The sequence below is a fragment of the Sciurus vulgaris genome, assembly GCF_902686455.1.
Source record: "Sciurus vulgaris genome assembly, chromosome: 18".
In the NCBI taxonomy this organism is placed as follows: Eukaryota; Metazoa; Chordata; class Mammalia; order Rodentia; family Sciuridae; genus Sciurus; species Sciurus vulgaris.
In genome coordinates, this window is record NC_136479.1 from 16,160,035 (window position 1) to 16,183,197 (window position 23,163).

General features: G+C 36.3%; 2 protein-coding genes and 1 long non-coding RNA gene across 3 annotated transcripts in view; 2 read left to right on the top strand and 1 right to left on the bottom strand.

Annotated features, from left to right (window-relative positions):
• The window catches only part of MOSMO (modulator of smoothened), a 58,685-nt gene that overhangs the window by 17,652 nt on the left and 17,870 nt on the right, over nt 1-23,163 (top strand). The window lies entirely within an intron of this gene.
• Nucleotides 14,824-16,497, top strand: LOC306649252. Its single transcript, XR_013760614.1, has 2 exons — nt 14,824-15,361; nt 15,941-16,497. It is a non-coding gene; the product is annotated as an uncharacterized lncRNA (long non-coding RNA).
• Nucleotides 15,426-15,927, bottom strand: LOC306649495 (large ribosomal subunit protein eL30-like; the record flags this gene model as incomplete). The annotated part of the gene is made up of 2 exons (XM_079120518.1): nt 15,426-15,771; nt 15,907-15,927. 2 exons carry the CDS (start codon nt 15,925-15,927, stop codon nt 15,445-15,447), a joined length of 348 nt encoding a protein of 115 aa, XP_078976644.1. The 3' UTR covers nt 15,426-15,444.

Below are 23,163 nucleotides of genomic sequence, written 5' to 3' on the forward strand. Positions count from 1 at the left end.
TTATTATATTAACTGTTTCTGAATGATTATTTTTGTATTTTCTGTCCAAAATAGCAATTTGTGGGAATATGCCACTTATCTGTGGAAATCAGCATTTATGAGACACCTCTGTTGGTATTCCTGAGGTTTTGACTCTGAATAAACATTCAAGAAAATGAAACTGTTCTACCAAAATATTCCTAAATAATAAACTTTGAGCACAGCTAATGGAACCAGGCCTGGTTCATGTCCTAACTTCAGCTTTTTCTAGGTGGTACTAAGTAAGCTCTCAAAATCTAATGGCAGCAGTTATTATTTATCATTTTCCTTCTCCTCCTCCAGCTTCCTGAGTGATGAGGAAAGAAAATTTCTTATGAGGGTCCTTTATTTTATTTATTTTTTAAAATTTTTTTTGTAGTTGTAGATGGACAAATACCTTTTAAATTTTATTTATTTATTTATTTACTTCTGTGTCATGCTGAGGCTTAAACCCAGTGCCTCACACACGCCCGGGGAACAAACGCTCTACCACTGAGCCACAACCCCAGCCGGAAGGTCCTTTATGTGGATGTTAGGGTTTTGAAGTAGAGTTTCAGACAAAACTAGATTTTTCTGAACCAAAACACTTGAGATTCTGTTTGGGAAGTGAAAAGGAAAGCTGCTAAACACCTACTCCACTTGTGCAATGGCAGGAAGGCTGAATTTCTCATTTGTTTTCTGCCCTTAGCCTTTGCCTTCAGTTCCTCTGCTTCAGTGTGAGAATTTCCATGTTCCTTTGGAGATAGTTGCCTGACTAAAACAGAGTATCTACAGGCATCTTGTTATGGCTAATCATAACCTTTTGGAAGAAGGTCTGAATACAGTTTCCATTTTTGAAGTCTATATTTTGAGGTCATTAGATTTGTATATTTTTAAATTATTGGTTTCAGTGTTTTTTTTTTTTATGGTGTTGGCGATTGAACCCCGGGCCTTGTGCTTGTGAGACAAGCACTGTACTGTACCAACTGAGCTGTCTCCCCAGCCTGGTTTCAGTTCTTTTCTTGCATTGTACCTTTTTTTTTTTTTTCCCTCTCTACCACTGAGCTACATCCCCAGCCCTTTTATGTTTTCATCTTTAGACAGGGTCTTGCCTTGTCTAGTTGCCCAGGCTGACCTCAAACTTGGGATCCCTCTGCCTTACCTCCAAGTACCTGGGATTTTCAAACATGAACCTGGCAATGTGCCCATCCATTTTAAGAGATATATGTCTTCTCTCCAGAAAAATATAAAGTATGTAGATGATAATGAATAAAAATCATTACATTCAATTAAGCTACTAGAGTTTTTTTCGTCACTTTTTTATTTAATATAATTATTATACCAAACACATACATGGATATACATATCCAAATCGTCTCTCCAGGACACTCTCTCACTCCCAGTAGATACCAAAATCCACTAACCGTAACCCTTACATATATAAAAATGGTTCAGTATTTGTATGCACATCTTTCTGTTTAAGTCATATTTGGATTACTTATAATGTCTTATACAGTGAAAATGCTGTGTAAACAGTTGTTGCAGGGTATTGTTCAGAAAATAATGAGAAAAAAGTTGTTTATGGTCAATGCAGATGTATTTTTTTCCCTTGAATTTTTAAATCTGAGGTCGGTTGAATCTGAGGATGTGGACCCTGTGGATTCAGAGGGCTAACTCTATGCTCGTACATACAAATATAAATTTGCTTTGTTGTGATTACTGAGGTGCACTAAGTAGAAATTATAATATTTGCTTTATTATATTCATTTCAGCAGTATTATGGATAGGCTGCTGGACTCTGGAATTTAGAGAGGATTTTAACACCATAAGCATATAATTAAATATTCTAAATATCTGAAGGATGTTTTCAACTCATTTCTAAAACAACTGCTTCCTTTTTTAACTGACCTTTTACTAAGTCTCCTTTAGGCCTCATTATACATAATCTACTCAATCCTTTAATTTTTGTCGAAAACTTTACTTTTCCAAAGGTGATGTAAATTACACACTTCATGTTCTCTTACACTTACACTTTACCTAGCTCTCCCCTTCCCCCCACATACTTGAATGAGTGCATATCAGAGCATTGTTTCTGTTACCCTTTCTGCATTGTTTTAAGAAGTCATAAAAAGCACATTGTTTACTGTACATTCTTAACATTTTAAAGACCTCTGATTTTGAAAGTCTTCTTTCTCTGGGCTGTTAGATAATGTATGATTCATAAAATGAAACAGGGTTGCCTGTAGTTACTTCTTAATTGATTTGCCATTTAGAGTTTTCTGGCCTTGTCATCTATTTGGGGGAAAAAAATCTAGCTTACCTTAATGTCTTATACATTATTACAGTTTGGGAAAATTCTCTGTCTTCAGAATTTTCCTGTTTTAAAGCTTTTACTTCTTTCATTTGTCTCCAAAACATGGTTTAGCAGTCAGTTGTGGTGGAACTTTACGTAAATCTGCTGTACACAAATATACTCTTTCATTCTTAGAGGGTTTTAAGCAGTTAATAGGACTTAACAGTAGACATTTCTAAATTATCATATTATTAAACAGTTTCACATAAAAATCAGTGATAGTCTAAAAAGGCTGTTTTCTCAGATCCTTCCTGCCATAAACTCATACTTTTCCACCCCATCCCCAAATTCTGAAAAGTTCCTGTGGCTTATGAAGTCCATTCTTAAGTTTGAAGAAAATCTATACAAAGGGTATCACCATGGTAGACTGTGGATGGAATTTGTGCTAACATTCACCCTGATTCAGAATTGATAAGAATGAGCTGAGCCTTCTGTTCTCCTGGATCTGATTTTGCAGACTTTCTTCTAGATAGATATTCGTTGGGATTCAGAACCTCTCATGCATCGTGCAGAAGATTCACATAGTAGCTGAAAATCAAAACTGTATTTTACAGTCAAGTTAAAAGTGTATGTATCAGAACAAAGCTTAATCAAGTAATAGAAATCTTACTTTTCCATTTGAAACCTTGCTTACAGCATCTGAACGTTAAATATTTCTTACATATTTTTAGACAAATTATGTGCCAGTACTTTTCTCTTTACAATTAAATCTTTTTAGTATTTGTGACTTATCTTGTGAGGGGCCTTTTTTTTAAGTAGTCTTTTGAATTGAATTGACAGATGATCACAAAAATTATTTTGACTTCTGGTTAATTTATCCCAGTCTTTACAAAATATTCATATTTTACCTTCTTTAGGCCAAGATGCAATAAAGAAGACCCAGTTTTAGTGAGAGATGCAGACAAACAGTTGGAATTCATGAGAACAGCAGTAAAATAGTAGTAAGTGCCATTGCTGTGGGAACACGTTAAACATGCCTCTGACTCAGGCCTAGGTTAGGAGTGGCTACGTGGAAGAATGATACTAAGCCAAGATCTTAAGAACATAGAGGAATTGGTCAAAGAAGGAATTGGCGTTAAGAGTGTTTCAGGAAGGAAGAGCTAATTTAAAGCTTCAGAGATTAAAAAAGAAAACTTTTAGGTAGGTGTCCCGGAAGCTGAATGGGATAACAGTTTGAGGGAAGAAGTGGCATCAGATGACATTGGATGGGTCAACAGGAACTAGATAATGAAGAGCTTGTTTTTTCATCTTCTTTTTAAAAAGAAAAGAGTACTGGGTATGGTGGCATGCACCAGTAATCCCAGTGACTTGGGAGGCTGAGACAGGAGGCAAATTTAAGGTTAGCAACTTAGTAAGGCCCTAAGCAACTTTGTGAGACCCTGTTTCAAAATCAAAAAAATAAAAATAAAAAGGACTGGGGTTAAAGCTCAGTGGTAAAGCACCCTGGGTTCAATCCCAAGTACCCAAATAAATAGAAAAAGAAATTTTTCAAGATAGAATTCACGTTTATTTCACTCCATAAAAATGTACAACTCATTGTCTTTTAGTATATTCACAGAGTTGTGCAGCCATCACTAATTTAGATTTGGTCAATTTTAGAACATTTTCATTACTTCAGGAGGAAACCCTGTCCCCTTGAACTATCGCCCCCTAATTATACCAGCCCTAAGCATTTTTCTGACTCTGTATAATTTACCTATTCTGGATTCTTTGTATAAATGAAATAGTATGCAGTCTTTTGTGACTAACTTCTTTCACTTAGCATAATATTTTTAAGGTTCATCCATATTGTAAAATGTATTAATATTTTATTTACTTTTTGTTACCATTGTGTGACTATGCCATATTTTATTTACTCATAATTGATGTCCATTTGGGTTATTTCCACCTTATGTGGCTATTGTGAATAATGCTGCTATGAACATTCATATCCACACATTCTTTGTGGGTACTTGTTTTCATTTCTCTCGCATATATACCTAGCAGTGAAATTGTGCTGGGGATTGAACCCAGGGCCCTGTGCTTGCAAGGCAAGCACTCTACTAACTGAGCTATATCCCCAGCCCTATATGGTAATTCTTTTAACTCACTTTTTTTTTTTTTGTACTAAGGATTGAGCCTAAGGATGCTTAACCACTAAGCCACATCCTAGGGTCTTTTTATTTTTTGAGACAGGGTCTTGCTAGGTTGCTTATAGCCTCACTAAAATGCTGAGACTAGCTTTGAACCTGTGATCCTTCTACCTCAGCCTCCCAAGCCGCTGAGATTACAGGGGTGCACCATCATACCCAGCTTCTTTTCACTTTCTGAGGAACTGACAAACTGTTCCAAAGTGGTTATACCATTTTGCTTGCCCACCAAGCAGTGTAAGAGAGTTCCAGTTTCTTCACATCCTTACCAACAGTTATCAGTATTGTACTAGTATGTAATAGTTTTCGTGGTTTTGAGGGACATTCCTCTGATCACTAATGATATTGAACATTTTTTATATGCTGACTGGCCATTTCTATATCTTTGGAAAGATGCGTGTTTAGATATGCTGCACATTTTAAAATTGGATTATTTGTATATATTACAGTTATAAAAGTTGTTTATATTTCTGTTACAAGTTATTGTCAGACATTGATTCATAAATATTTCTCCCCATTCTGTGTATTTTTCTTTTCACTTTCTTGATTATATCCTTTGTTGCACAAAGATTTTGATTTTGATTAAGTCTAGTGTATAATTTCTTGTGTTACTTTTTGATTTTGGTGTCTTATCTAAGAAACAGTTGTTCAATCCAGTATCACAAAGATTTTATTTTGCAAGTTTTCTTTGAGAAGTTTTAGATTTTATATAAAGAAAAAAAAAAGAAGTTTTAGATTTTGCATTTATGTCTCTCATGAACTTTGAGTTAATTTTGTATAGGGTGTTAAGTCATGGGTTCAAACTGATTGATATGCACCACTTGTCAAAATCACTATTCTTTCCCCCATAGAATATTCAAGGTACCCTTGTTCAATTGACCATGAATGTGAAGGTTTATTTCTGGACTCTCAATTTTATTTTATTCCATTGATCTACACTATTTTGATTTCTATGGCTTTGTAGTAAATTTTAGAATCAAGATGTGAGTCCTCTTTCTTCTTTTCAACATTCTTTTGGCTATTCTGAGTTCCTTGCATTTCCATATAAATTTTAGGATCAGTTTGTTAATTTCTGTAGTAACAACAAAAATCTCAGCGGCAATTTTGAGAAGAATTGCATTGACTCTAGATCAATTTAGAAGTATCATCTAGGTCTTTCACTTCATGAATATAGAATGCCATTCCATTTATTTAAATCTTTAATTTCAACATTTTGTAGTATTCAGCATATAAGTCTTATGCCTTTTTTTAAAAGTGATCATGCAGATTTAAAACTAAGTTCTCTTTTCTTCTTCTCTTTGTTTTAGGTTCTAGGGATTGAACTCAGGGACACTTAACCACTGAGTCACATTCCCAACTGCCCTCCTTGCCACCTCCACCCTTTTTTAAATTTAGAGGTGGGGTGTTGCTAAGTTGCTGAGACTGACTTTGAACTTGGAATCCTCCTACCTCAACTTCCCGAGTTGCTGGGATAACACTCCAGCCGAAGTTCTCGTTCAGATAACATTTCTTCCCTTCCCTGGTAGTGCAGTGCAGCCACCTTATAACAGTATTCAGTTCCTCCCTCCTGTTCCCTATAACATGGTTGTCATTCATTTTGCTTATTCATAAGCTGCAATCACTGAATACATTTTTGCGGTTATTTTGAATAAATTGTTATCTGTTAGATGAATTAAGGATAAAAATATAAGCTATTTTTACCTTTATTTGTTCATTCTCTAATGCTCTTCTAATGTTTTTTATATAGATCTCATTTTCTGACTTGTATCATTTTTCTTCTTTCTAAAGAATTTCTGTTAATGTTTCTAGCAAGGCTAGTCTTTCGATGAAAGTTACTCAGTTGTTTGTTTGAGAAAGTGTTTCTTTTTCACTTTTCAAGGATAATTTTATTGAATACAGAATTCCTTTTTTATTTTAACACTTTAAATATTTCATTCCACTATCTTGTTGCTTGTGAGGTGTCTGATAATTCTGATGTAATTCTTACCCTTGCTGCTCTGTAGAATAAGGTATTTCCCCTTTCTGGCTTCTTTCAAGATTTCCTTGTTTTTCATTTTCTGCAATCTGAATATGATATATCTATGTGTAGATTTTATCTTCCTTGATCTCTTTGGGATTTAGAAACTGTATTCCCCGTAACTGTATTATAGGAGCTGTATCGATGTTGTGGTAAGGTACATAAGAAGGGGAAGTGTTCTGTGATTAGGTCCAGTCATCCTGGGCCTAAATAACCTGTGACTTTCATAAGTGTTTCTTGGCCTTTTCCCCCTCTTAGGTAAGATAGAAAGGCTAGAGACAGGTGGTGTTAGGTATTTAACTGGGCTCTAGCAAAATGGTTTCTTTTTAGCCATGGCTTTTTTTAGAAGAACAGATGCTCTGAGCTTATTTCAAAATGGCTACTTTCCCCTTTCACCAACTGGAAGCATGTGGGGACTTTCTGATTTTCACTGTGAGAACCTGGTGGGTTCCTTGAGAAAAGTCTCAAAAAGTATGTCCCCCTGCCCCCAAATTAGACCTCCTAGGATGTGTGTGTGTGTGTGTGTGTGTGTGTGTGTACGTGTGTACGTGTGCATGTGCATACGAACACACACATGCAAGTGCTGGAGGTTGAACCCAGGGCCTTTGCACATGGTAAACAGGGCTTCTACCACTAAGCTACATCCCCAGCCCTTTTTTTATTTTTCATTTTGAGGCAGGATCTCACTAAGTTGTCCAACTGGCCTCAAATTTGCCATCCTCCTGCCTCAGCATCCTGAGTAACTGGAATAACAGGTGTGTGCCGCTGTACCTAGTCCCCTTGGCCTCCTTGGAAATTTTAACTGTCAAACTTGACCACACAGAGCCTCTAGGAATTTACCTGTTAACATTTATATTTTTCTATCCTAGTGTAGGTTCCTGTAGAAGTTTGGAAGTTCATGGTCCAGTAAGTGATACTTACATGTGCCTTTTGCCTCTCTCGTTGTGCAGGCAGCATTTTGTCCTGTGACTTCAGTTCTCTGATGGATCTAAGGAAAGCTGTGGATTCTTAATTTGTTGAGCATTTTTCTTGTTTTATGAATGCAAGTGGAATTTCTAGGCTCCTTACCTGCCTGAATGGAAATCAGAATTTCCTACTTACTTTTTAAAATTATTCCTATAGAATTTTGGAGACTCTTCCAACCCCAGTCCTGGAGATTGACGTCAGGGACAATTTATGACTGAGTTACATCTCCCACCTTTTTACATTTTTATTTCTTGATCAGGGTCTGTCTCAGATGCTGAGTCTGGCCTCAGTCTATAGTCTTCCTGCATCAGCCTCCCAGTTGGTGGGATTACAGGCATGCACCACTGTGCCTGGCTGTTTGGGGAAGGTTTTGTTAGTTGTAGGTTTATTGGGAGGGTTGTGGTTTTAAATGCAATATTTTCTTGAGTGTTGGATTAATCATTGCTAGTGTTATAGGAGTACAATTAACTTTTGTGTATCAATCTTGTATTCTGCAACCTTTCTACATTCATTTAATCTAAAAGTATTATAGAAGATTTATTTTTCTTACTTGATTAGTCTGGCTGGAACCTCAACTACAACATTGAATAGAAGTCAAGGGATGTAGACATCCTGTCTAATTCCAAATCTCAAGGGGAGAGCTTTCAGTCTTTCTCAATTCAGTATGTTAGCTGTGCATTGTTTTGTTTGGATTTCTTTTCTTTTCCTTTTTTTCTTTTAATAACTGTTTGAGCAAATTTACTTGTATAGTCACAATGGTAATATTTTTGTAAAACTCTAGTATAAAAGTATCAGAACCAGGGTATTAATATTGATACATTCCACAGTTTTATTCAGAGTTCCTCAATTCTACATGTACTCATTTCTGTTTATGCATTAGTGAATTCTATGTGATTTTACCACCTGTGTCCATCACCACAGTGAGAACAAGATATCTAAGCTGTGTATGTCAGTAGTTGTTTCCTTCTTTTTTTTTTTTTTTTGCGGTGCTAGGGATCGAACCCAGGGCTTTATGCTTGCAAGGCAAGCACTCTACCGACTGAGCTATCTCCCCAGCCCCTGTTTCCTTCTTTTTGCTGGATAGTATTCTGGGGAATAAATGTACCAGAATGTGTTTAACCATTTGCCTTGTTTGTCTTCGGGCTTCAGCACCCAGAATGGTGCCTAGAACATAGAAGGCATTCCTTATATACATGCATGTATTAAATGAATGGAATCTAATAAGGAGAGTGATTAACTAATAAGCTATTAGAATAATTTCCAAATTAGGGCTTAAAGAGATGGACAAGACTGATAAGAGTGGAAATTGTTGGAAGGAATAAATAAGAAAAGTTACAAAGGAAGAATGGTTTTTCACTATGAGAAGAGATGATAAAAGGCAGGCAACAAGAAAGATTCCAAGATTTCCGAACTGGGTGATTAAGTACTAACAGTCTCATTATTAAAATATCTGCCTTCATTTCCTCTTACAACTTTCTACGTCCAAGATTTAGTTCTTAGAATATAGAGATGAGCAGTACATATTTGGATGAATGACAATAAGGGAAACCGGAAGCTTACGTCTTAAATGGACAATCGAAGCAGATGGAGGGTAGGGCTAAAAGTTTGGAAAGAATGAGGGCCTTGGGATTTATAGCATTTAGGTGGTGAAGGCACCCACTTAAATGCTTGTAAGAGACAGCCTTACTGATAGGAGAGAAACAGGCGTGTGGTCTCAAGAAAGCAGAGACAGTTAGAGCCAGGAAGAAAAAGAGAGTTACCAACATTGTATGCTTCAGACAGCTAAGAGTATGACTAGAGAAGATCTTTGAAGTCAGAGATTGAGAGGACAGGACATTGGGAAGAACAATTTAAATAGAGCAGTGAAGTGAAAGTCATCTTACAGAGTGAGGATGAGTGAGATCAAGGAAAAGAGAAACACTGGGGAAATCTGAGGTACAGTCATTTAAGGGAAGTAGTTTGTTTTGTTTTGTGTTGTTTTTGTAAATATGTAAGTATATTTTTAGAGAGAAGAAAGATTCTGTAGTCTAAGACAACTGTTAAATTTCAGTGTGATTAAGACTAACATGGAGATTTGATTTAAAAATGCAGATTGCTGGCACCACTTAAAGAGAATCTTAATCAGCAGGTCTGGGGACCAGAAATTCTCTTTTTAAAAAAAATGTTTTTACTTTGTTCTAATTAGTTGTACATGACAGTAGAATGCTTTTATACATTTTCATAGCTCATACGTAAAGAGAGAGAAATTCTCATTTTTAAAACAAATTATACCTCCACTTACCCCCAACTTGCACCTAGTAGATTCTGACGTAGTTGAGTACCAAGACCTTACTTTAATTAATATTGTGTCACGTAGTAATAGGAAAGAATTTTAAAGAAAAAAAAAAGTGTAAAGGGTTAAACTTCGGGAAGAAGTTCATCATCTTTAAAAAAACAAAAACAAGGGATGGTACTAGAGAAGTTTTTAGAGGAGGAACTGAGATTCAGAGGGGTCTTGGGGTGCAGAAGAGGGCAATTTGAAGTTGCTACATTTGCATGACCTTGTTTTTTTCCTTTTAAGTGAGAAGAAAGGTTATCTACTGTGGGTGGGCATGAGAACATTTGAAGTGTGGGTGAAGGTTTGAAACTGCACTTGGGTCAACAAAGAAAGAACATAAACCTGCACTTAGCAGGGGTAGGGCTTTAAGTTTAAGTAGGTTGCATGAGTTTATCAGCAGACCCAGTCAGTAGTGGTCTGATATTTTTTAAGTGAGGAGTAGTCCAGAAAACATACATCTTCTCTTGATAATTCTCTCGTTCTATCAAATGTCCAGTTACTTAAATATTTCATGATGCTTTTAGCCTGTGCCACTTCATAGAATAATGAGCTTCACATATTTAGAGTATAAAGCATTTAAAATTTACCTTTCATCCAGAAACTACTTCCTGTGATTTGCTTGAATATATTTACATTCATTCTCTCTATCATCTTTAAGTTTCTATGGATTCTATGGATTTTGATCACAGTTCATGATGTTTGCCATCATTTTACAGATTGATGTTTCTACAGCCGGCCCTGTTGCCAGTATTTATTTCACTTGGGCAACAAAAGTTATCACCAAGTAAATGCAGTGCCCTCGTTTATGGCAAAAGGAAACCAGCCTGCTGAGTTTTTCCTACGTTTATATAAATTGTAGTCAGTTTGAACAAAGTGGGGAGGAGCATATGGGCTCTCTGCAGTTTGTCCTACAATTTTCTTAACACTTTCAGTAACTCTCTGAAATAGAGTCGAGTCTCCATTTACACATAAGGAAACTGAGCTCATATCCCTAGATTACTTGTAAAGTCATACAGCAAAGAAGCTGGACAGCAGGAAGTCAAACCCTTGTTTCTCTTATTCAACACCCCAAAACTTCTTTTTATATCATGTACTGAGTGTGATATAGTCCAACCAATTATGTTTTATGCATAAAATAAAATAACAATAGGACCGTTGATTAATTAGTAATTTCTAATTGGAAACAACTTTCCAGTATAGATCAATAATTAAAGAAATGCATTGTTGGGAATTTAATAAAAGGAAAGTTTTCCTCTGTTTCTGTGATCTGTTCTCCTAAATCCCTTCGGCCTTTAGATTGCTACTATGACACATAGAAATGCACATTCTTTATGAGGACAAATAAAAGTTATAAATAGTAAAATTTAAGTTTTCTGGGTTTTTTCCCTAATAAATTCAGATAGTATCCAGCATGTTTGTCTTTTTAGCCACAGCAGACCATTCACATTCCCACGTAACTACATTTTACATATCGGATTATTTTTCCTTAAATATATAGGTTTACATTTCTCATGTGGATGCTTACCTTTTCTCAGGCTGCTCACACACTCTTACCTCACATTCCTATGTATTGTCAATAAATATTTATTGAGCACTTCCTTTGTTTCAGCCAGTATCCTGGGTATCCCAGTGAGTTGCCTTGGAAAGTCTAATGTTTTCTGAAAATTGGAAGTCATTACTTTAAAAAATTAGATGGAATGCTTGCTTTGGAGCAATATGTAAATTAGCAAGGCCTCTGCACAAGAATGGCTTCAGATTTGTGAAGAAAAAATAATAAATAGAACCAACATACCTTGCTTTTCTATCCATGGAAATTGTGTCTTGATTTAAGACTAAACAGAGTCTAGGGGTTTATGTGTACTGACCATTGCATTTATAGTCAAGGATACTCACCTCAAATAAATGATCAGTTTAGATAGGTTTGAGACATTCTGAAATGTCAATTATGTATAAATAGAATAGAAAATAGTCACATAGAATGCAAACCCATTGAAGGTATACATAATTGTTTAATTACCTGTTCCCCCAAATTAGGTAGACAGAAGTGTTTTGTTTCATTATTGGTACAGCCTCTCAATAATAATAAAATAACTGATTTATTAAGTCATTGTTCTCATCTTTTTGCAAGAATAAATTGATTTAAGCTTCCCAGCAACCTGCAAAGTAGTAGTAGTTTATGATCCTCCTTTACAAATGAAAAAAGTAAGGCTTGCCCAAGTTACAGAGCTGGTAAGTGGCAAAGCCCCAAGCCAACTTGCTGTGTAGCTTACTGTCCTCTTAACCACAGTGTAGCTGGTGGCTATCCTATCATTTATGCAGCCTTTCACTGGTCCTCACTTTTCTAACAGCTTGGTAAGTTAGTCAGCATGATCCAGTGAGATTATATTTATAACAATGCTACAACTAAGTGAAAGGAGAGAATCACTTCCAACATGTTCATAGTGTGAAGTTTGGGTATTTTAGAAAAATAGGATACATTGTATCTGACATCACTTTTTAAGAATGGGAAAAGAAAAGTAGTATTTGAACTAGAGTATACTCCTTGTAAATAAGTGTATTGAGTTCTTTCATGTTGACTTTGGGTCTTAATGAATATTAAAACATTTGGAAATTAATAAAAATGATTAGGTGTTAGATCCTGAAAATAAAAATTTGCTCTTTGCAGTTCCTAGAAAGAAGATTGCAATGCCAAAAGGATAACACTAAATTTAAAGGGATTTGAATTGGTAATTTTATAATGTATTTCATTTATTCAGTAGTCACATGTGACTAGTATTATCCTATTAGTGCAGGACTAGGCTCTCTAAGAATCTGTGTATGGAATAAAATCTTAAAAGTCTTTTTGGATAACTCAAATAAAGGTTGTAAATCATTTTGCTTTCCTTGATTTGGGGAGCAGGGGGACTTTAAAAGAAAGATTTTGAGTTAAACATTTAAAGAGCCATTTTGTTACCATGTGCATCAGTTAGGTTTTTGTAGCTCTGACAGAAATGCCAGAGACGAACAACTTAAAGGAGGGGAGATTTATTGTGGCCTAGTTGCAGAGACTTCAGTGCTTGGCCTCATTGCTGGGCCCATGGTGAGGCAGAACCTCATGGCAGATGTGGCAGAGTAAAACTGCTCACCTCCTGGAGACCAGGAAGTGGGGAGAAAGAGTAAGCAAGCTAGCTCCCCCCACGCCCTCTGCACACACGTGAGTCTGCACATGGGAGAGCGAGTAAGGGGTCAGGGTCTTCCTAAAGTTTCCACCACTTCCCAGAAGGGCCACCAGCTGTGACCATGCCTTCAATACCTGATCTAAATGATAGCACCATGAAAAGCAGGCAACTGAGGGATTCAAGTGTGGAGAGTTAAAAGGACACTTTGATAGCTTGTGGATGACTTCATGCTCTATTTTAAAGAGCACCTTTTTTATTTAACTTTAGTAATACAGTGATTCTCATGTGCTAGTTCTATAAAATCACCCCAAACACTGAATTAGTGAACACTGAATCACTGCCCCTGGGGGAATATAGGGTTAGGTTCCTGGGAGCCACTGATGGATACATAACCTTGTTTCACATGTGTTTCTGTTCAAGGACATTTATTATTATCGAGTAATATTACACAAAATTATTTATTAATATATAGTAATATTTATTGGTATTATGTTACCAACAGCACTGAAACTCAGGAAATGAAGTTTATCTAACACACATTTTCTCCATGAAGGGAACATCATAACCTTTCTACACTTAGGGACATTAGGCAACACTTCAGCACAGTGGATGGGGACATTTTATTTTATTTTATTTTTATTTTTATTTTTTATTTGTTTGTAGATGTATACAATACCTTTATTTTGTTTATTTTTAAAAATATTTTAATTTATTTTTATTGTAAACAAATGGGATACATGTTGTTTCTGTTTGTACATGGAGTAACAGCATACATTTGCGTAATCATACCTTTACATAGGGTAATGATGTTTGATTCATTCTGTTATTTTTTCCTTGCCCCCCACACCTCCCACCCTCTTTTCCCTCTATATAGTCCCTCCTTCCTCCATTCTTGCCCCCTACCACCCCCCATTATGTGTCATCATTCACTTATCAGCGAGATCATTCATCCTTTGGTTTTTTGAGATTGGCTTATCTCACTTAGCATGATGTTCTCCAATTTCATCCATATGCCTGCAAATGCCATAATTTTATAGCTGAGTAATATTCCATTGTATATGTATACCACAGTTGCTTTATCCAGTCATCAATTGAAGGGCATCTAGGTTGGTTCCACAATCTGGCTATTGTGAATTGAGCAGCTATGAACATTGATGTGGCTGTATCTCTGTAGTATGCTGATTTTAAGTCCTTTGGGTATAGGATAGCTGGGTGAAATGGTGGGTCCATTCCAAGTTTTCTAAGGAATCTCCACACTGCTTTCCAGAGTGGCTGCACTAATTTGCAGCCCTGGATGGGGACATTTTAAACAGTGAAATTGCCAATAAAAAGCACTCAAATGGCACTAAAGATAATGTGAGTGCCACTTTTGGAAGAGACACTTCTTATATGAGAGCTGAAACAAAACATCATCTTGTTCATCATTAGCTGGGAACGTGTGTTGGGTAAACACAAATCTTTTGCCACCCTGCATACGTAATATGCCCCAAATGACAGTGAAAATGCCACAATTTTCGGTTTGGGGTTTACAGAGAAATTTAGCAAATAAGCATGTTAGAAATATGGATTTCTCCAATAATGAGAATTTATTATATGTGATTGCATTTTAAATTTTAAAGCGAAGTAAAAATAGGGGAATTAGTCACACTCCCTGCATTTCCAACCCCCTTTCCATTTTTTCTTTCCAGATGTAACCACTTGCAGTTTCTGATGCATGGATCTCATGATATATACTACTCAGAAGTTGTTTTTTTCTAATGATGTCTTAGAAATCCTACCACATCAGGAACCTCATTCTTTGTGGAATTCTAAAGTCTATATGTCATAAATTTAGCCATTTCTCTCTTTTTTAAAAAAAAATTTTTAGTTGTAGATGGATACAATACCTTTTTTTTTTATTATTTATGTTTTTTATGTAGTGCTAAGGATCGAACCCAGTGCCTCACACACTCTAGGCAAGTGCTCTACGACTGAGCTACAACCCCAACCTCCATTCCTTTCTTGACAGGTAGTTATGTTTCTCGTGATTATAAATTACAGCAGAGTGAAGATCTTTGCGGGTTCTTTCTGGTAGCATATGAAAGAATGAAATTGCTGAGCAGAAAGGTAATAAGCACTTTAAGTTTTGTTAGAAAGGCATTTGTGCATTTCCTCTGGGAAACTGATACCAAGATGGAGTTAGGACTGCAAGTGTTTGTGAGGCTTCGTGCCTGTGAAAGACGAGGGGTAGGAGCTAAAGGACAGGGAAAGTGGTCAGACACATTCAGATCTAACAGACTCAGTCAGCTGACACCGTGCGGCACTCTTGGGATGGAGGACGTGAACACTTCTGAAGGCTTTCATAAGTATTTCCAAATTGCCCTAAGAAATACATATAGAAATTTATGTTTCTATAGGAGAGTGTCTGATTACACTCCATGACCTGTTGTTTGTTTCTTACTTTTTTTTTTTTTTTTTTCTTTAAAACAAGCTCTGCCACGTTTTATTAAAGAAAAATTTTGTGTGTTTTACTTTTCACCAGTCTGTTCTGGCATGCTTCTAATGATATCAGAATCACCTGGATCAATGATAGACAGTGTGCACACTCTGTAGTATTTTCCGCATGCTGTGCCCAATTCTATATTATTGCCACTGTAGTGGTGGACACCAGTTTTGGCCAACATGGCATAGTACTCTATTTCAGATTTCCTTAAAGCTGGACAGTTGTTGGCGAGGATGACCAATTTCGCTTTGCCCTGTCTGATCATCTTCAGAGTCTGTTTGTACCCCAGCACATACTTTCCACTTTTCATAACAAGCTGGAGCCTAGAGTTGATCGACTCCAGAGACTTTTTCTACAAAGCAAACATTTAGTACGAACGTGAAGGCCTCATTTACAACCACTTCAAAACCAGATCTAACTTTCCGGAATCGAGCCCCTTAATAAAACCTTTTAAGTCGCCGAGGGGCTCGCAGGTTCCCCTCGGTACCCTTCCAATGCCAGTGGACATGCTGCCTCCCCAGTATGCTCTGTTTCTTACTTTTTGTGTTAGTGTTTACAAAGTTAATTGTCAAAAAGTAGAAATATTGTTTTGGTCTGCATCTTTTTGGTTATTAGAAAGAGTGAATTTATTAAAAAAAATAGTTCATTCATATCTTGTCCATTTTCAATTTTGGTGTTTGACTTCACATTTGAGACACTCATTAGATAAAAAGAATGATACCCTTTCATGTGTATTGCAGAGAGATATCTTTAAACTTTAAAATTATAATTAGGATCTTTTCTTTCTATAGGCTAATAACTTCAGATGTATAGATAGAAAAGGTCTTCCTAAGACCACACAGTCAGCTAGAGTATTTTCTTTTTATTTTAACATTTGAATGTTCATATTAATTAATCTTATTTTTATACCTGATAGTAAATGGGAGTTTGTTTTTTCTTTTCTTTTTTCTTTTTTTTTTTTTGGTGCTGGGAATTGAACCCACGGCTTTGTGCTTGCAAGGCAAGCACTTTACCAACTGAGCTGTCTCCGCAGCCCACGAGTTTGTTTTTTTCTAAATTATTATTATTATTATTATTATTACCACCACCAGGGATTGAACCCATGGGTGCTTAACCTCTGAGCCACATCCCCAGCTCTTTTTTTTTTTTTTTTTTTTTTGGTGTGGGGATTGAGCTCGGGGGCGCTGAACCACTGAGCCACATCCCCAGCCTTATTTTGTATTTTATTTAGACTCACTGAGTTGCTTAGTGTCTCACTATTGCTGAGTCTGACTTTGAACTCAAAATTCTCTGGCCTCAACCTCCTGAGCCACTGGGTTATTTTTTACTTAGAAACAGGGTCTCACTAAGTTGCTTTGGGCCTCACTAAGTTGCTGAGACTAGCTTTGTACTGGTTATCTTCCTGCCTCAGCCTCCCGAGCTGCACCCGGCTTACATTTTAATTCTTTTCTAAATGACAAGCCAATTATGCAGACAGTTTGCTTAATAATCCATTCTTTACACTGATTTGTGATGCCATCTTATCTGTATTTGCCCTGTTGGGGTGTTTGATTTTCTATTATTGATTTATATGTATCTATTCCTATACCATTACTACCCACCTTCATTCTTTTATTATTGTAGCTGTATATCTGTTTTGTGGCTAGAGAGTGCACCTTGGAAAGTAAGCTTTGGGAAAGTAGTGTTTGGGAACACTAACTTTAATTTCAGAAATTAAAAGGAAAACCCCTCTGAGACCAGCAGGGTATTTTTATGGTTCCATTAGACGCAAGGTATTGGGTGTTCTTAACTATTGCAAAGCTAGAGACCGAACTATATCTGCTCAGATATTTTACCTACTTATTTAATTGCCCTTTTTTTTTTTTTTGCTGAGGATTGAACCCAGGGTCTTGTGCATGGTGAGGCAAGTACTCTACCAACTGAGCTATATCCCCAGCCCTTACCTGCTAATTTAAAAAATTAAGCTCCAGCAGAAAATAATCCCAGTGTTTGAGAAATACCTTTGTGGTTAAATGTGGCATTGGTCTTTGGGTCTAATCCTCTCTATGATTAGAAGGCAATATTGAAGATAAAACTAATCTCTAGAGTAGAAATTCTCAATTGGGCAGTTGTGGCCCCCTGTCCCTCTGGGACATTAGGTAGTTTTTCAGGACATTTTCTTAGTGTAATTCAGTCTAATGACTGCTGTGTTTAACATATGTACAGAAAAAAAAAAAAAAACACACAGGCAGTTTAACGTTGGAATAAGATAGACCTTTCCAAAAGTTGCAAAACCTAGAAGCTGTTAAAAAAAATATTGTGGGGTTGGGGTTGCGGCTCACTGGTAGAGCGCTTGCCTAGCATGTGAGAGGCACTGGGTTCAATCCTTAGCACCACATAAAAAATAAATAAATAAGTGAAATGAAGGTATAAAAAAATATAATTGTTGGCCCAGTGCAGTGGTGCATGCCTGTAATCCTGGCAGCTCAGGAAGCTGAGGCAGGAGGATAGCGTTCAAAGCCAACCTAAGCAATGGCCAGGTGCTAAACAACTCAGAGAGACCCTGTCTCTGAATAAAATACAAAAATAGGACTGGGGATGTGGCTCAGTGTCTGAGTGCCCCAGTTCAATCCCTGGTACCCCACCCTCCCAAAGAATAAATAATAATATGAACATAAAAAAATAGCATTTCTGGGTACTGGGGATGTAGTACAGTGGTAAATGAAGCTATTAGCATGGCAAAAGCCCTCGGTTCAGTCCCCAACACCACAAACAATAAATAAAGTAGAATTTATACATATAAAACAGCATACCATAAATGAGGAATGATGAAATAGGATAAAAAGCTATAGTTTAAATCACAGATGGCTAATTTCTTTAATATTTAAAAAATCTTGTACTCTAATAAGGGAAATATCAACAACTCAATAAAAGCAAAGGATAGTAACAGATGGTTATAGTAAAAGTTCTACAAATTGGCCTTTAAAGTTGCTCAGCCTTCCTGATAAGACTAACACATTTAAACTGTAGCAAGACACCTTTTTACATATCATATTGGCTGAAATAAAAAAGTTTAATGCCCATGAAGAAAATGAGAACATTAACAGGATTCATAATTTTATCTGAAATGTTACTTGTTTTTACTGCCTTATTGAGATAAAGTTTGTTTCTATTTTTTCCTCTTTCCCTTTCTCTTCAAAAAGTTAATAAGCTAAATGGTGTCAGTGGCTTGAAGCTACTCTTCAAATGAATTCCTTCCTTTAGATGAATGAAATTATTTCCTAATATGTCTTTTATTTTGGAAAGAGAAAAAATGTGATAAAATGATATCTCATCTGTTTTGTACTGCTGTAACAAAGTGCCTTAAATTTAGATAATTTAGATAATTTAGAGCAGAAATTTATTTCTCACATTTCAGGAGACTAGAAAGTCCACCTAACGAGGCATTGGTAGGTTAGGTGTCTTGGGAGGGACCAGTTTCTGCTTCCAAGAAGGCATCTCCATCCTGAATCCTCCAGAGCACAGGGGTGTGAGAAGTTCCCATAGTTCTTTTTATAGTGGCATTAGTCCAATTGTGAGGCTGGGCTGGGTGGAGCTCGCAGATCTAGACAGCTCTCATCAGTCCCTGCTCCCAGCACTACTGGAATCAGGATTCAGGTTTTCAGCACGTGAATTTTAGGGACTATGTTCCAATCATAGCATGTGGGTCCTCAAGTAATAGGCACAAAATTTATATTAATATTTTTATTGAGATCATATTATATGAGCAATGTGCTAGGCATTAGATATATGCTGGTAATTAATATAGATGCTGACCATACACTGAACTTATTGTCAACAATAAGAGAGAGTATAGATCCCAAAAAAATTCTTTTCATGGAAATAAATATAATTATCATAAGTGCTATGAAAGGAGAAATTAGTTTAATGGGTACCTATAACAAGGAATAGGTACTAGGAAAGTCTTCCTTAAGAAAACAACACCAGGGGCTGGGGAGATAGCTCAGTCGGTAGAGTGCTTGCCTTGCAAGCACAAGGCCCTGGGTTCGATCCCCAGCACCCCCCTCCCAAAAAAAAAAAAACGGAAAACGACACCTTAAGAATGAAAGGAAGGGCTGGGGAGATAGCTCAGCTAGTAGAGTGCTTGCCTTGCAAGCACAAGACCCTGGGTTCAATCCCCAGTACCGCAAAAAAAAAAAAAAGAATGAAAGGAAGTTCAGGAGCAGGCAAGAAAATGAGCAGAAAATGACGGTGCAGGCTAAAGAAATAGTGTGGTTCAGGCCTTGAAGTGTGGGAGAGTCTGGTGCATTTAGAAGCTGAAGAACCAATGGGGCTAACTCAGAGAAAGGCAACTTGGGAATAAATTTGAAGAAATTGTTGCTTATGTTCTGTGTAAATTTTTTTTACAAGCTAGTTTTATAAGAATTGTACTTTGTAATAACTTGGCTAGTTTTAACTGAGACTTTCTGTTATGGTAAACTTCTCCCTCTTGCCAGATATATTTGTCTTCTCTATTTTTGTATGTTAGTAATTATTTGTTCAAACAATGAATAAACTTTGGTAGTAGTTGATATTTTCTAAGCATATAGGTTAGGCAATGAGAAGAAAAGGCATTGAGGACTATTCTCAGTATATTTATGTCCTGTAAATCATTGAGGTGACATGATCTTTAGCTCTCTGTCCATATGAAATAAAAGAAGGATGAATACTTCTTTGCAATCTTTTCTTTCTTCATAAACCATTGGCCATCTCTTACAGATGACTTTGAAAATAATAAATGTTTATTACTTTGTTTTCTGTCTTGTGTTGTCTGTGATTGCCCAAGGCTGAATTAGGTATTAGGGTGGGGGTTGCCCCTTTGCCACTAAATAGCCTCAGAAAGCAAAATAAGAAATTAATAAATTGACTGGGCATATGTGGAATTTCAGCTACTTCAGAGGAGGATCACAAGTTCAAGGTGGTCAGCCTGGGCAGTTGAGCAAGACCCTGTCTCAAAATAAAAAAATAAAAAGGGCTGGAGATGTAACTCAGTGGTAGAGTGCCCCTGGGTTCAATGCACAATTCAATCCACTGAAAAAAAAATTGATAAATTGGACTTCTAAAATTTTAAATATCAATCCTTAAAACCACTGTTAACAACATTTAAAGGCAAAACTGAGGGGAAATGTTTATAAAACAAATGTCAGATATGGACTTGTATTTAGAACATATGATGAATTCTTACATTCAATAATTAGTTTGATTTTTTTAAATAGGCAAATGATTTGAATAGATCAGAGATGGCAAATAAGTAAATGAACATATGTTTTGTTTTACATTTTTAGATATTAAGGAAACACAAAACCACAATAAGAGGTTTCTATATACCCACCTTTACAAACCATTAACACTGCTAATATCAAGTGTTGGTGAGTGACGGGAGAAGCTGGAATTTTCATGGGAAGGCAAAGTGGTATAACCACTTTAGAAAGCACTTTAATAGCTTCTTATAAGTTTAAGCACACACTTACCATATGACCAATGGTTTTACTTCTATTAACACAGGAAAAAGAAAGCATGTAACTAAACAAAGACCTCCAGGTTTGTAACAGTCTTATTCACAGTAGCAAACAGGTCTGATTCTATTCTATAAAATTCTACAAGATGCAAAACTATACTGATAGAAGGCACATACATCTTGGGAGTTTGGTGGAGCAGATTGACTGCAAAGGAGTCTGGGAACTTTTAGGGTGAGATACGTATTCTATCTCCTGATTGAGATGGTGGTATACAGTTGTCAGAATATATTGAATTGTACATTTTTAAATGATTAGCTTTATCATATCTAAATTATACCTTAATAAAATTAATTTAAGCAATTGCATAGTGTTTTTAGGACTTCTTTAAAAATACTTCATTTGTAAAGTGGAGCAATAGACCTGATGCAGTGACGTTTCTTCCTCAGAATTACATAAATAATGTGCCTGTGGATAGAATACTTATCACCAGATCCCTAGTCCCTGGAGGCTGCACAGTTCCCTTGGCATTAGGTCACATCCTGTTATGTACTGTGTTATGCTTTTTTAACTTTGTGTGGATGTGCATCTAGGCTTTCTACATATAAGCGTATGAAACACAGAAATTAAGTCTGTGTTCTTCATTATGCTTGCCACATGGTATTGCACAGCACAAAGACCTGCACACAAATGTTTGTAGCAGCGTTATTCACAATAGCAAACTGTATGATTCCACTTTATAAAATTCTACAAGAGGCAAAACTGTACGGAAAAAACGCAAATCCATCTTGGGTGCTTGGAGGAGCGGATAGACTGCAAAGGAGTCTGAGTATTTGCTGAATGAACGCAAGCTGGTGTAGCATGACTTCCTAGCAGACTTGGAGAGAAGTCAGACCTATTTCATGCAGTGGTGCCAGACTTCTCAAGTTCATCAGAGACCTCCTTTAATCTAGGATTTCCCTAGACCACCACCTCTTTGCTTAAGAGAGCATGTCTACCACAAATGTAAGCTAATTAATGAGAGATTGATTTTATATGTTTCTGCAGAAGCTTGGGTGGTATGTGCTAATGTTGAAAATTGAAGGAGATATCACCTTACATTTTCAACCTGAAGCCAAATATAACTGCAGTGAAAACACAACCTCCTCTTCAAGATTAAATGGAAGAATGGCAGTCAGAATCAGAACTTCCATTTTTCTCCAAAGCCCTTCACTTTAAAATCCATCCTTTTCTGTATTTGAGAGACCAGAATAATAGCACAGAACCAACACATCTCAATGTTAAACTTGCTTTCCTCATATTTGCAAGGCTCCAAACCTTTCTAATTATGACTTATTTTTAAATTAGTAGGTCTATATAAATTAAACACATTATTTTTTTCATCTAAGGCCAAGAAAGCAAGGAACTCAAAGATACTCTTGAGAAAACAATAAATTTAATAGGACAACAAAATCCTACAGATTGTATTTTCTTTCTTGAAGTAAAAGTACATATTAAGGGAAATAGCAGTATGTCTCCTAATACTTAACATTTATCAGGTTCTTACTCTGTGACAGGCATTTGTTCTGAGTGCTTTATATATTCTCTGTCTTAATCTGCATGTGAGATCATTCTGTTGTCCCCATTTACAGTTGGGGAAACTGAGATACACAGAGGTTAAATAACTTCACCCAAATCTCACTTCTATTAAGAGGTGGGCCTGGATTTTAATCTTATTCTGGTACCTGAATTCTAACCACTAATATACTTAAGAAAACAGATATATGCCTAAATAGTTTAGAATTTGATTTAGTATTAAAGGATTCTTGTACTTATATAAATTAAGAGAATATACTTTGTTAGAGAAATAACTGAGTTGTTTCATACTGGGATATTAACTAGTTGCAAAAGAACAATTATTTTGATAGACCTGGAGATCATAAAATGGAATTTTACTAAACTCAGAGAAGTTATTTATTGTGATTTACTCTACAAATTCTTTTCTGAGAAAGTGATGGTGTATATTTTCTGGACTATACAAATAAATGAGACAAATAGGAATATCCTGTTTGATGTTTGAGAATAGAGTATGAATGACCTAAGTTTCTTGAACATTGGACAAGAGCCTAAAACCAATGCCAGGAATCCTATTATTCTTGAACAAAGAAATAGGGATGTTTCTTTAAGGAGAAGGAACTGGGAATGGGGTATTCCTTGAACAATTATGAGGAAGAGTGACTAGTCGTTTCAGAGGGAACAGAAGCCAGAGGAGTCACTTCTTTGAGAGGAAT